Genomic DNA, 15091 nt, shown 5'->3' with positions numbered 1-15091 from the left:
ATTAGACTATTTCTGGCCTTGAGTACTTTACTACAATGAAAACTCCATCTCAGCTGCCCATGACTCCTATCTAAGTAGAGCAGAAGAGCCTTGGTCAGCTAGTTTTAAAATGCTGACTGGGTGAACCATGTATGTGAGTTTTGTGTCTAGTGGCCAGTGTACATCTGTTTGCTACAAAAGTCAAATGTTAGGACTTTCTTATTTAGTGAGATTCATCAGAAAAGAATGTGAGCTTGACTAAGGTGTATTTTTTTTTTTTTTTTTGTCATAGTGGCCACAGTTTTTAAGGGAAGATAAGAGGTTTCACAAGCCAAGGGAAATTGAAAGCTATGAACAAAATTGGGAGGAGGCCTGGCCGTTTTGGCACTCCTCACCCCAGGGATACATCATAGTGAGAGACACGTAGTGCTGCTTAAGAAATGAACCAACTCTGAGAGTGTCATAATCGCTAGTATCTTTCTTTACACCCCACTGTTCAGTTTCTCATTTTCTGACTTATCTGCCTACCTACTCAAGCGAAGCAGTCCACTTCTTGTGACATTGAAGGTCTCAGGATCTGTACACTGCTGCAGAAATTTCCAGGGAGGTGAGTTCTGTCTGTTTCTTAAATATATAATCAGATCTATCTGTGAAATATAAAGGAACATAGAAAAAATAAGTTTTGGATTACGGGGGGACCAGGGCTGGTGCCAGCTGCACTCACAGCATTGAACCTGCTGTAGCTGGTTTCAGATGCTTCACTAGGAAGATGGCAGATGACAGAATAAAGATGCCATTTTTAGTCTTATGACTTTTCATGAGTTAGCATTTAACACTGGTCTTCAGTTATCTTCACTAGAGAACACATGGGAGCAAGGTGATTGCAGTGAATGACTGAGTGAAAGATAAGACAGAAACAAGAAAAATGATAACTAAAATAATGTTAAAAGAAAACCACACTTCAGCATGAATATAGTATCCAGTTTTGTGAATATATAAAACTGAGATTTATGCAAAACATGAGAAATCTCATTAGCCTGTAGAAGAAAATGTCTCAGTTTTGTGAATACAGCTATTTAAACAGAGTGTCTTGGCACATTTTTGTTTAGGTCTCCTCTTAGCTCCCTTTTATAACAGATGTTACAGACAATGTTTGTCATAATCTTTTCTTCATTCCATGCTGGAGGTGAACTCTAATGGGGCAAAGTTAAACTCATTCACTGTTACTAATTTTTTCTAAGTTTTTTCTAATTTTTAATTGTACTTCGCCTAACTTTTCAATAGTTGAGATATGCATAAATTTCAAATCATAGTCATGATTAGTTAATGTCATACTTATTTGAGTATATACTATTGCTTGTTATTATTATTGTTTGAAAAATAATTTCATTATCCAAGCCTGGTTTGCCTGGAACTTGGTGTATAGCTAAAACCAGTCTCAAACATATAGTCCTTCTGCCTCTTGAGGCCTTGAATCATAGACATTCACTACCATGTCCCTCTTATGTCTATGATTAATTTTTTATTTTACTACATAGTCTATTTAATGTCATTGAAGTGATGTAGTTATAAAACTAAAATCTGTTTAATTTGGTAATTATATAATTAAACTGGTTTCACATTTCTTGGGTTTAAATCTTTCATTAACAAGTAGTGAGCTTCCAGGTTTTACGATAATTTATTAGATGGTCCTTAACTATAATTGTGGAGAATTTTGGTGCCTTAAATTATTATTTCAGCATCAAATTTTTCTAATAGTTTTAAAAGCCATCAAATTGTATTTTGTTAGTGATTTGAAGGTATTCTTTTTTTCTAAATCACTTTAAAAATTGTCTCATTTTGTGTTTTTGTTTTGTTTTGAACTGTTTTGCTTTTGTTTTTTTGACAAGGTCTCACACTATGTAACATTGATTGGCTCTGAACTGAGTATGTAGACCAGGATAGCTTCAAATTTAGAGATTTCTAGCAATTCCTGTATCCTAAATGCTATATACTTTTATATTTTTATTTTAAATGATTTATTAATTTTTTAGCTTATAGAATTTTATATGGCACACTATAAAATAAATATGCAAAAATAATGTGTAGTAGTCTAGTCCAATAACAAGCATTTCCATGTCTTTAACAATAAGTAATTGTACGTGTTTGGATTTCATATTTTGGAATGAGACTTATGCAGTGTTTTGATGTCCTTTACTGAACTTCTTCATGTTTGCCCTGCTGCTGCCTCTTCCCCATCTCTACTGAGCACTATTCCATTTCATTCTACAAAGTTTATTTTGGTAAAAAACTGCAACATGAGGTATTTGTATTTCTGTATCTGCCATGTTTTACTGAACATATTTATCTCCAGTTTCCTTCAATTCAGTCAATTTCAGTCAAACTTCAAATGACAGAAAAATCATTGTTTTGAATGGCTAATGAATCCTTGATGTGTCTTTTGGGGGTTATGTGAGCAGTTATATAACAGCACAGTCTGGATGTGGAAATCACAGGACGACTTAGGGGCGCTGTTTCTTTATAGAAGTCCCAGGGATCTAATCTCAGGCCACAAGGCTTGCACAGCAGATCACAGTCTGGATGTGGAAATCACAGGACGACTTAGGGGTGTTGTTTCTTTATAGAAGTCCCAAGGATCTAATCTCAGGCCACAAGGCTTGCACAGCAGACAATTCTCTCTGAACTCTTAATGAACATTTACCATGCAAGTGTTTTTGTGTGTTTTGTTTTGTTTTGTTTTCATTTATTTTAGTGATAGAGTCTCACAGTTGAGAATGGGCGTGTGCTCCTGGTCCATCTCACTCTACGTCTGCAGTACTGGACTTTCATGCGTACACCATGGTATCTGGGTTCTAATTGTCTTTATTAACTCATCTAATAAAAGATATTTAGCTTTATTCTGTGTTTCAGCTATTGTGAATAATAGTACAATAAATATGCAAGTGTAACTGTGTTCTGTGTATAGCTGTGTCATCTTCTTTGGTTATATAACCAGTTTTTGGAAGGAGTAGAATACATTGGTTGTGCTTCGTGTATTTAAAGGATTTCTATATTATTTTCTATCACAGGTACACTAAATTATGTTTCTTCAAACAGTGTGTTACATTTCCTGTTTCTCTGAATATTTTTCAGAATTTATTTCTTCTCTGTGTAATAATAAGCATTATAGGTATATATAACATTATACTTCACTATAGCTTTTATTTAACTTTTTATATAGTTTTTACTTAACTTTCTCTGATGATTAGAAAGACTGAACCATCTTTCAAGAGTGTATGTTTAGTAATTTTTAAATTTGCTAAGCATTTAATGCACATTTAAAGTAAAACATTAAATCACCTCGTAACTTACAACAACTCCGCTACATATTCCCTCAACACACACCCCATCCAAACACAAATCTTCTTTTATGTACGTAGTGTAAGATGATCCACTACATCCAATAACTGCTGATTACGTGTGAGTAGTGGTTGTATCATCCACTGGAGCTTGGGATTTCTACCTTGGACAAAACTTTCAGAAAGAATAATTTCCCCCTCGCCCCCAGCAATTACCAGCTGCTAATACCTCCTCAGTAAATGGTAGGAACATAAGAGTTCCACCTGAATCTGTGCTAGAATTATGAGTGACTTGATTTTAGTATGGAAGAGTTTATGAAAAGCTATAGGGAATATGCGACTTTACAATAAAAATAACAAAAGAGAGGTATAATTGGATACATGTGAAATGAAGGAAAGCTTAAATGAAAACAGCAAAAAGAAGTAGGTAATAGGTGGGCTGACAAAACTCAGGGTTTATGAGAAACCATATAGAAACCCACAAGTTTGTAAGATAATTTCAAAAATATAACAACATAAGTTTGAACAGAATTGCCTGTGTGGGTGGACAATGTTACACACAGAAAGCATAAATTCTTAAATGAGCATCTCGATTATAAAGTAGGATTACCTCCCTACAAGATATTGGCCAACGAGGCCCCAGATGTCACAAAAAAAAACCACATAAGCTATTGCCATTGCCCTTGGTGACTCAACATAACTGCATACTATGACTGTATTGATAAGGATGCCTCTCATCTGATTGTTTAGTTTTTTAGCCCCCATTTGCATTGCACTGTTTTGGGGGTTTTGAGTAGTTTTGAGTAGTCATCTTTTTTCTTTATCCTTCCTTCTTTCCTTGCTTTCTTTCATTTCTTTTTGAGGTCCATGTATTTACATTTATTTGTCATGATATTTACAATGTCAATTGTCATTAATATTTGCAATGTCAGTATGAACATATCTTTTACAAATATTCTCCTCTATTCTGTAACGATCCCTCTACTTCTGGGCTTCATTATAGAGCACAGACCTGACACAAACGTGTGGCTCTCTAAAGTTACCAGGTTAAAGATACTGAGCACTGAAGGAAAAAGATGGAACAAGTGTTGAAATGCTCCCAGTCAACAAACATTTGATTCTGCAGGAGAGAGTCAGAAGAAGTTCTGTAAGCAACAGTGAAATGGGGCAATGGGAACTGAAAATATACTAACCTAACCTAGGGAAAAGAAAAGATTACTTACAAATGTTATAGAAGACAAAATGGGAAAAAGGATATAGTGCTATGGCCAGAGGTTCCCACATATAATGTGAGAGATTCAAGCCCATTTCCTCATTTGTCACATTAGTCATTACTATGGTTTGAATATAAAATGCTCTCCATGGCTCAAGCATTTCATCAGTTGGCAAACAGATGTCAATGCCATTTGGGGAAGTTGTGAAGCCTTTAGGGCATAGAGCCTACATGGCAGATGTAGGAACATAGGCCCAGGGCTAGAGGATTATAGCCACCTGGGTTCTAACTTAAAATTTCTTATTCAACCATATCTGTAGAAATTTGAAAGACTAAGTGGTGACAGACTGGGTCCCAGACACCAAGATTTACTCACTGCGAGACTGTCAGGCAAAGTAAACAGTCTTCCCATGTGTTACTTCTGGCGGGTCTTCTTGTCATAGTGACAAGAAAAAGTAACCAATTCAGCTATAGTATGTACAAGGAGTCGGCATATGACAGACAGACAAGAAGGGAAAGGTTCAGGCACCTAAAGGGAAGAGAAGAGAAGCCACAAGCTAATACTCCCAAGTTCTGACACACAGGCATTATCTCCAGACAAGTATTCATCACAATTACCCTGAACAAACTCAACTGTCATTATTAATAATGAAGTTTGTTTTAAAGGTTTTCCTAATAATGCAATTCTTTCCCAATATTCTTGTGACATAAACAGCTATTATGCTGCTTTCATTCTGTGAACATACCTGTGTGCAGTATTTCCACATAGCTCATTCATTCCCATAGACATGTCTTTCTTTGGAAATTTCTGAATACATGTACAACAATATATGCCAACTTTTTCTTCCAGGTTCACCAACAACTTGAAAGATGGTGAATAAATATAAGAGAATTGTTCTGCTCCAAGGACTTGAATGTATCAATAAGCATCATTTTGACTTATTTAAGTCATTGCTGTCCAGTGATTTAAGTCTGGAAAATGACAAACTAGAGCAATACAGCACGGTTCAGATTGCTAACGAGATGGAAAAAAAATTCCCAACTGATGCTGGGTTGGAAATACTGATCAAGTTTTGTGAAAACATACCAGTTCTTAGAAAACGTGCTGAAATTCTTAAAAAAGAGAGATCAGAAGGTAACATGGAACAAAGAACCCCTTGTCCCTGCCAGTGTCTTACTGTCTCTAGTCCCTTCATAACTTTGAAGTCCACAATGCTGTCATATCTCCTCAAAGCCCATGGCCAGAATGGTCCTTTGGAATAGCTTCTGAGAACGTTCCTCTTCCAGTAGATGCTTGTAATTTATGAAGTATATATGATGTGTATATTAAAGACAAAAATAGAAGTTGATCAAAGATTGGGTTCCAGATGTAGCATAGATGTTCAAAAGTAATAAATCTGAATTACAAAAATATGATTTATATTTAAATATATACATTAACAAATTGTCTCACCTATTCTATTAAGAGAACTAATATAATTATCCTCTCTATTAACAAAGATAAGGCTATACTTTGATTAAATATAGCCTTAAGAGAGTGTGAGGCAGCACTGCCTTTCATAAAACTTTTGAGTTGAGTAAAAAGATTTTAGAAAGTTGCAATGCATAATTGATCTTAGAAAGTTAAAATCACATTTCAAGTTTATATCAGATTTCCTTTTACTTGTATATACTATTTGAGTGTATTATACACAAAACATAACTAACAAATTAATGTGATAAAATTTTGTATTTTAAGAGAATGTAGAAGAATGGGAATGAGGAAAGCTTGGCTGAGGTACCTGGGCTTCAAGAGCATGAAGGTTTTTCTCATTTTATATGGGGCAAGTAAAGGAAAAATTGACTAATGGGAGATGGTATCAAAGGTTGTGCCTTTGGTGCTGTGTCACTACAGTAAGTTATAGAATAAGCATTGATATAAATGCAGGAGAGAGGAAATGGCAGAAAGACTAGATGGTCCCTAGACCATCTATTTTAGTACATGTGGGCTTTCTAGTTTATGCATTTGTTGTGATTAAAAAAAAAATCTTCCCATCCTAGTTATCAGAGAAACATCATTCAAAATAAATAGGCAAGAAGGAGGTCCTGCAACTCCTACATCAACTACAAGCCACCTGTTAGCATCTGAAAGAGGGGAGACTTCCACTGCTCAGGCAGAGACTTCTACAGCTCAGGCAGAGACTTCTACAGCCCAGGTGAGCCTGAGGAACAGTGGTGGGCTGGCAGTCCAGAGAGGCAGAGGAGATTCCTCTTCCCCCTGCTAAGTTTATAATGTACTGACTGCTTTATCAATTTATCTTCAAGCTTTTATTGAACCTCAGATAATAACTGATCATGTGGCATTAATGTGTGTTCTCTTCTACTAGAGATATCATGAACCTGAATACCAGGTAGAGCCATGGTTGTTGCATATTTACACAAACCTAGTTTTCTAATTCAAATTCAATTGTGACCTACCATAGTAGTAATAGTAGAACAACTTGTTCATATAGCTTTTCTTCTCCCTTTATTTGACAAAATCACTGATGCACACATTTTTATGACTATTACTGATCGTATTTTAGACCTGGCCAGAGGATGGGTGCCACTCCTTCAAGTTCCCACCATATTCAGGCATGATAAATCTAGTAACTAATAGTGAATACTCTGTTCAATTGATTAGACTTATTAACAGGGCAATGGGTATACTTTCAGAAAAGAAAAAGTATGAATAAAGAAAAGACTGGAGTGAAAAAGACCAAGACATCCAATGAACCAGATCAGCCTCACTGTTCTGAAGAACCCACAGCCACATGCCTGGTACTAATACCCCAGATCTCATCTTTGGCTTCACCTCATACTCCTTTGGCTAAGGTACAAGCTTTCTGCTCCCCTTTCCTTTCTTCAGTCCAAATATCAGGAACAGACCTTGAAATTCTGACCATGTCACCGACTTATCCCTGAGATTTAATTAATCAGACATACAGAGGCTCGATATGATATAGATCATCATACAAAGACAGAAACAAACACAAAAACATGTAATACAAATATAGAATTTGCCGACTCATAACTTTCATTTAGATGAGAATACTTAATGAACTTGTTTCTTCTGTCAACGAGGAATTTGCTTGTTTTGATCCCTGGTAAGAAGAGGGAAGCAAAGAGTCTAGCACTTGGAAGTATTAGAAGCAATGGACTCCATTTTTCCTCTCTGTACTCTCACATATCTTTCCTTTATAAGACCAACCTGCTAACTTTTTAAAAATGCTATTAGGGTACACACTTCTTCAGAACAGTTGGCACATTGTAAAGTAATTCTATCTTAAAGGACTGTAAGTGTCTAAACTTTGCACTAGCCGAAATACTCCAGAACTCCTATCCTTGCTGGGTTGGAAATGGATGGTGCTTAACTGAAAAAAATAGTCTTGTATTATTGACAGTTATGACACAGAACTAAAGTTTTTTTCCCAGTTTGGTGTGTATTTTAAAGATTATGGTTTCCCTATTTTTCCTATAGATACTTACAAATCTGAGATATCTTTGCATGCCAGAAATATAAAAAGATCAGCACAGCTAAGGAGGATAGATGAGGGCTGTCTTGTTCAGTTAAGGCTCTGATAGATATTTTGTGAGGCTTAGAAATCACAAAACAAAGAAATAATACAGTTGAAATGGGAGTAACTAACCTCTTTTGATTGGGATTAAGGCCTACTCCAAGAGATGGAGCCATACCAGACACTGTTAAAGTGGTCAGGAATCTGAGACTAAATAGGTCATGTGCCTAGAGGAAAACCTACTATGTCATTCAACTAAAGCAACACGAACCCTAATGATATGTTGCCATACATATAGAACTGTGCCTCATCCAGGTCTCATCAGAGATGCTTCCTGCCATAGGTGGAAATTGATACAGAGACACACAACTGGCCTATGTGCACACAGAGGGAGTGTTTAGAGCAGTCATTCTTCAATGGGATGTCTTTGCCAAATCTGTCTCCTCAAGACTCACAGAACTACATGGAAGAGAAGGATGACTCCAATGAAACAGTTTCTTTCACATAAATAGGACTGATGCATATATGAACTCAGAGACTGTAGTGGCACACATTAAAGCAACAAAGATTCAAGCTAGATCGGGTCCCAGAACTGAGAAGAGGAAGTGGAGGAAACACAGGGGAGGAAGCAGAATCCCATGCCTAACAAGCTATTATCAGTTGATATATACTAACAAGTAGAAAAATCTGTTTTCTCCAACAGATATCAACCTCAGTCTAGAGAACACCCCATGGCCTGGGGTAGTTGGCCAACATAAAATGAACTCCATGTACTATTTTTGGGATATTTTTTACTTTCTATTTTTATTTTTGAGAGGTAGAGAAAGAGCATGAAGTTAAATGGGGGCAGAGGAGATTCTGGGGAAGTGAGAAGGAATCGGGATCAGTATATGTTCTGTGAAAAAAAAGGATTAAATAAAAATAATAGGGGAAGGGCCATATCTTGGAAAGGAAAATGACCATAGTGAGGGAAGTTAAAGAATTTGTAGAAGTTCAGGAACAGAGACCATTCACCAGAAACTGTGAGTGAAAGGAACGAGCTACAACTTATTATCTGTGGTTATTCTCCCCAGGTCAAGCTGCCTTCAATTCAGACTTGTAATATACTTCAGCAGATTCAGTGCTGGCTTAGTAACATATGGGAAATCGGATGATTGGTGCCTCTTATTTTGTATGAGTACGCATTGGAGGAAATAAATGATTTGTCACAGAAGTAAAACTATAAGAGCACCAGCATTCATTCTCTCTAAGCTCCTTTCTCTGTCCTTCCTTCCTCCTTCATCTTTTTTTTTTTTTCTTCACTTGAGGAAATATAAACAACTAGTTAAGCAAAAACAGAAGCAGTTTTTACTCACCCCAGAACTTACCATTCAGATAATAGAACAGTTTTTCTCTGTATTTTTTTTTCAGATTTTTTATATTTGTGTAAAAAATTTTTCTAGTATAACATTTTACAATAGTTAAACTATTACTTGTTTTTCCAATTTTACATATCATGACTGTCTTTCCAAGTCCCTTAATTAAAGTACATATAATATTCAAGGATGACTTCAGTATTTGTGTTTCTTTATTAAATAATTCATTATAGACCGATTATCTCCTTCCACAAACTCAATGTCTCCTTCAATGGATATCCTTTAAATGTGTTCATTAAGGCTCACTTTTTAGTCTTCATGGTAGCCCACCAATTTATTTTATACATATTCAATAAATTTCTTTTAATTTGAATCTAGCCATTGCTATTTATTTACTTATATATAATCACCACCACTAATTGTATTGCTTTTTATTTTCTTTTTTATGTTATACTAATTGATTGCCCTGATTAAAAAATTAGATCCAATTGAACAGTCTTTGTTAGGTGATGACTGTGTATGGCATGCTAGATCAGACTATTCACATCTCCTTGGGTATATAAAGACAGCAACACTATCTCCATATATTCAAGATCTATAAAGTTCATAGCTTTCCATTACTTTGCATATTATCTTGTTGTTAGGCAATCGTCTCTCCATTAACATATTCCACTGAAATTCAGTAAGTTCAGACCACTGTACAGAAAAGAGGTCAGAACCTATCAATCTCAGTGAGTAACGCCCAGTGAGTTCAATGGAACCAAAGACCTTTGACAACTTTATGGTATATGACAATTATTCTCTATTTTTAACAACATTCAATTTCCACTTTTATCTGCTTTGATCATAGGGCAAAGATTTTATTTATCCTCTGGCTCCACAAATCATTGCTTTTGAGGAAAATTCTCTATCCATGTTTAAGGACATGGCTGTAACCAAAGTAACTCTACCTGAGCCTATTTAAAAGAAGGGGTTGTAAGCCAGCTAATATTTTTGATCATTTAATAATAGAAGATTGTTATATCTTGTAGAGATATACTGTGATCTGTATCCTCAAAGTAATGCCCAGTGAGTTCAATGGTAACTAAAGACCTTTGACAACTTTATGGTATATGACAATTATTCTCTATTTTTAACAACATCTAATTTTCCACTTTTATCTGCTTTGGCCATAGTGCAAAGATTATATTTGAATTCATAATCATTTTACTTAAGTACTTCATAAAACTGCTATCAACAGCATTTGCTGTGTTTATATTCAACATTTTTCCTCATGTTAGAAACTAACTCTTCCTTTCAGAGAAAGTGCTTAAATGTCAGTGCATGGAGCTTTGTGATTTAATTCATTGGCCTTTTTGGTCAACTAAAGAATTCCTATTTAGCTTATCTTCAGTTTTCCAAATTCATAAAAATTGTTAGGAACAATGTGATTGAGATTTGTCTTATGTGAATATTAATTTGTATTTGCTGATAAACTTATGTTTATATCTCTGTATTTATTCAACCTAGAACCAAAAATCACAGCCTCAAAATGTGAACATTCTGAGAGGTGCTATTCTCCAAATAGAACCCCTGACAGTGATGGTGCTCAAAGCATCAGACCCATTTGAATATGAATCACCAGAACAAGGAGTACAGAACATGTTTCATGCTACAGTGGCTACTGTGAACCAGCATTTCCATGTGAAAGTTTTCAACATCGACTTGAAAGAGAAGTTCACAAAAAATAATTTCATCATCATTTCCAAATACTTTAAGAGCAAAGACATCCTAGAGATCAGTGAAGATTCCTCTGTGAAAGAGGCTACTCCTGAACAAAAGATTGAAGTGCCCAACAGTATTATCAGAAATGCGAACGCCAGTCCTAAGATCTGTGATATTCGAAAGGGTGCTGCTGGAGCAGTGTTTTATGGATTGTTTACATTACACAAGGTAATATGTGAAAACTTGTTTTTTAAGTTTCTCTACCAACACCAGTAATCAAATGGAATAATTTTCCATTTAGTGCCTAGTGATAGTATTGCAACACAAGACACTACCTTGGCTAGGGATAAAAAGTGAAATCATCAAATAGATTAGGAAAAAATTTTGGGTAATTTTATAACACTTGATTCCATAAGATAGATCTGAGAGAGTTCTCTGAAAAGATACATCTGAGAGAGTTCTCTGAAAATGATTTACAAAGATACTTCATTTTACTACTTACAAAAACCTACCCTCAGCCACAGTGAACAGGAATGTCACAGGGCACAGGTTAGTGCCAAGTTTGCATTTGAAACTCTATGCAAACATACAACACTTATTCATTTATTTATTGAAGATTTAGTCTGTCTTTTTTTAAAGCTCCTTTAAAAAAAAATCCATTGTTTTATAACATACACTTTACAGACTATGAATATGAACATAGTTGAAAAGTTTAAGAGTAATAGTTTGAGTAATGTTCAATACAATATAAATTGGAGACTGTTTCAAAAATTATCTGAACAAGTGTGAATATTGATTGTGAAAATTTTTGAGTTATAAGTACATTAGATGGGTAAGTACATCCTCTAAAAATCAAAAACATTCAATAAAATGAATTGACTATCTCTACATATAGTAGGCTTCATCATTTAAGCTTCATTCTTGTATCTTTGTCAAGTAATGTACTATTTCTGATTAGCTTGGCAACTGAGAACTACTATATGAAATGACATTTGGAGGCAAATCGATCTACTTTTCAATATTCACTAGATTTCTAGATTTACTAGATATATAGAGACATCTCATTTTTGCATCAAGGCAAAATTCAGGCTTTCAGAATTCAGACAAAATTTGATATCCTTGGTGAACTCAACAAATTTCCTAAAAACTAATGGCTTTTAAGGTTGTCATTTTCTAAGTTCCCTTTTAAAAACTAAGTTGCTTTATAGCATAACATTTACAGACTACGCATATGAACACAGTTGACAAGATTATGAGCAATACCTTGTTCAATACAGTGTAAATTTGGGACATTGGGGTACGTAGACATGATATAGTGGAAAGGTAGGAAGAGGATCTAAGTGAGTGAGTTACTGGAATCTTAACCAGTTCTGAAGCTTCCCTGTAACCTACTGAATGAATGAAGCTAAGGAACAAATGTCCATTCATCCCTTCACAAGCAGAAGATAGAAAGAAGGCTAAGTTCTGATTCCTGTGACTTCAGGTAATTTACTGGGAATCCAGGCTGTTGAGGAATAGGAAGCAGTGGAAAACAGGAAGAACATTTATTGTCCTAGCACTTCCAGGGAGAAATCTCCAAATCAAGAAAGCAAATGAGCCGGGCGGTGGTGGCGCACGCCTTTAATCCCAGCACTTGGGAGGCAGAGGCAGGCGGATTTCTGAGTTCGAGGCCAGCCTGGTCTACAGAGTGAGTTCCAGGACAGCCAGGGCTACGCAGAGAAACCCTGTCTCGAAAAACCATTAAAAAAAAAAAAAAAAAAAAAAAAGAAAGCAAATGATTACAGTTATAGAGAAATGGTATGAGAAGACTACTCCCAGCTTGCTAGCTGTTAGGGTACCTGGGATCTTTGTCACTCTCTGCAGACTGAGAGTGAGGAGTCACACTTTCTCAAGCAGAGAAACCTGTTGTTCTGTCTAGTAAACTTCAGTCCCCAGGAAATGGCTTTGTTGTTCCTTCTCTGATGAGAAAGTAACTTTGCTTATAGTTTAATTAGACATCACAGCTCAGAGTTGGACTGCAGGCAGATGTCTCAGGCTGCAAGGAGATTCAGGTCACTTTGAGATAAGCTATTGCTAGGAAAACAACACCTGGTGGGAAACTGGAAAGTGTGGGAAAATCTTTCTTCTGCTTTGCCTTTAAAAGAAGTTGAAACTTTGAATAAATTGTGCATTGGCTGATTTTACTGTGTACCAGCTATGTCGTCATTAATGCTGCTCTGCCCTTTGGACCCAAACACACTAGATGGCAACAATAGTAATAAAAATTCCTTGGGAAGACTTCACGGAAGATACCTGTTTGCCTATGTCTATAACAGGTTTCATATTTTCCTATTATTTTTTTCTAGTAAATGATTTTTTTGAATGTATTATAATGAATGTGCATGACATAACTTTTAGAAAATGAATGTTAATTTTACTTTTGCAGAAAAAAGTAAATCCAAAGAACACAATCTATGAAATAAAAGATGGTTCGGGAAGGATAGAAGTGGTGGGGAATGGAAAATGGTACAACATCAACTGTAATGTAGGAGATAAACTCCAACTCTTCTGCTTTCACCTGAAAACAATTGAGAAGCAACCAAAGTTAGTGTGTGGAGAGCACAGTTTCATCAAGGTAGGATGAAGACAGCAAATGGATTTGCCAAAAAGGAAATTGACTTTTGCTTGAAGTTTCTGAACATGAAGTTTTTAATGTTACCTAGACAAATCTGTGTCTGGAGAAACAAATTCAGATGATGCCCTTATACTCATTTCTAACGGGAACATTTTTATAAGTGGGTATTGGAGAAAAATTCCAAAAGCTTTCTATATAAGCTAAATAACAAGATGTATGAAGAAATTTGAATGGCATGGAAATAGATTTCCATGTGATTAAGAGCAAGGATGTTGAATAACTCATATATGCCTTGAATGCCAACTTGAATCATTAGGAGTTGGGTGATCCTGGGGAAAGTTGAATATTAAATCTCAATGTTAAAGGAGGAAATGCCTATATACTCATAAGTTATCATGGTCCCTAGTACATCATGAGAAAAGTGTGGTTCTGTTTTCTTAACTCTGTGAAGACATGAGAGAGAGAGAGAGAGAGAGAGAGAGAGACAGACAGACAGACAGACAGACAGACAGACACAGACACAGACACAGACAGACAGAGACAGAGACAGAGACAGACAGAGACTGAGAGAGAGGAGAGAAGGAAAGAGGAGAGCAAGAGAGAGGAGAGAGAAAGATGATCAAGAGACAGAGACAGAAAGAGGAGAGAGAGAGGAGAAAGAGGAGAGTAAGAGAGAGAGCAAAGGACAGAGAGAGAGAAAGAGAGAGTGAGAGCAAGAGAGAGAGAGAGAGAGAGAGACCTAAGAAATGTAAATGGTTTGAAAATATACCAAAGTTTGGATTGCCACTATTAATTCAACTACATATGGAAGACCAAGACTTTGAGAACATGAGGCCACAGGATTGCTTAAAAGGGTCAGAGAAAGGTAGCATTGTTAGAAATAAGGAAAAGGATCATTCATTGTTGAATAGGTAAATGTTGAATTGTTGAATAGGTAAATGTTGAAAGGTTTTATGAGGATAAAGTCTTAACACTTTGACACATTAGTAAAAAGAAATTTTGTTCCTGTCTCGAAAATTTGTGTTACAGAGAAACTTTTTTTGGAGGCAGAAATATTGGTTAGACACAACAACTAAGTTGTTATATGTAATGTATTAAATGTTGAGGAACTTTGTAAGCTGCTTATGAAATCTTAGGCAATTTGAAAATCAGCATAGATGTGCACCACTAAAACTTGCAAAGGCTATGACTTTACAAACCAGGTGGCTACTTTACCAAGCCATCACAGAAGCTATTTCATAATTATACTAATCGGTGGAAAGATAAGTGGGGCTTTGATCGATGGAGATGACTACTGTTTAAGAACAAATGCCCCTATGGTTTTACACCAGCTTGAACATGGTAGTGAGAGA

At 35.8% G+C, this 15091-nt stretch overlaps 1 protein-coding gene across 2 annotated transcripts in view; it reads left to right on the top strand.

Moving 5' to 3' along the window:
* The first annotated feature begins 382 nt into the window (after positions 1–382).
* Positions 383–15091, top strand: part of Mnda (myeloid cell nuclear differentiation antigen) — a 16157-nt gene continuing 1448 nt past the window's right edge. The window contains exons 1-7 of one of the 2 annotated variants that reach the window (XM_031342717.1): positions 383–586; positions 4321–4464; positions 5381–5665; positions 6571–6725; positions 7225–7383; positions 10931–11353; positions 13551–13739. In XM_031342717.1, coding sequence (XP_031198577.1) covers positions 5401–5665; positions 6571–6725; positions 7225–7383; positions 10931–11353; positions 13551–13739 — 1191 coding nt within the window. In that variant the 5' untranslated portion in view covers positions 383–586; positions 4321–4464; positions 5381–5400. The remainder of the gene's footprint in view (positions 587–4320; positions 4465–5380; positions 5666–6570; positions 6726–7224; positions 7384–10930; positions 11354–13550; positions 13740–15091) is intronic. The other variant, XM_031342710.1, reaches the window with a different exon arrangement.

This window comes from Mastomys coucha, unplaced genomic scaffold (assembly GCF_008632895.1).
Source record: "Mastomys coucha isolate ucsf_1 unplaced genomic scaffold, UCSF_Mcou_1 pScaffold1, whole genome shotgun sequence".
NCBI classification, from domain to species: domain Eukaryota; kingdom Metazoa; phylum Chordata; class Mammalia; order Rodentia; family Muridae; genus Mastomys; species Mastomys coucha.
Note: the sequence above shows the minus strand (reverse complement) of the source record. Positions and strands in the feature narration are given on the sequence as shown.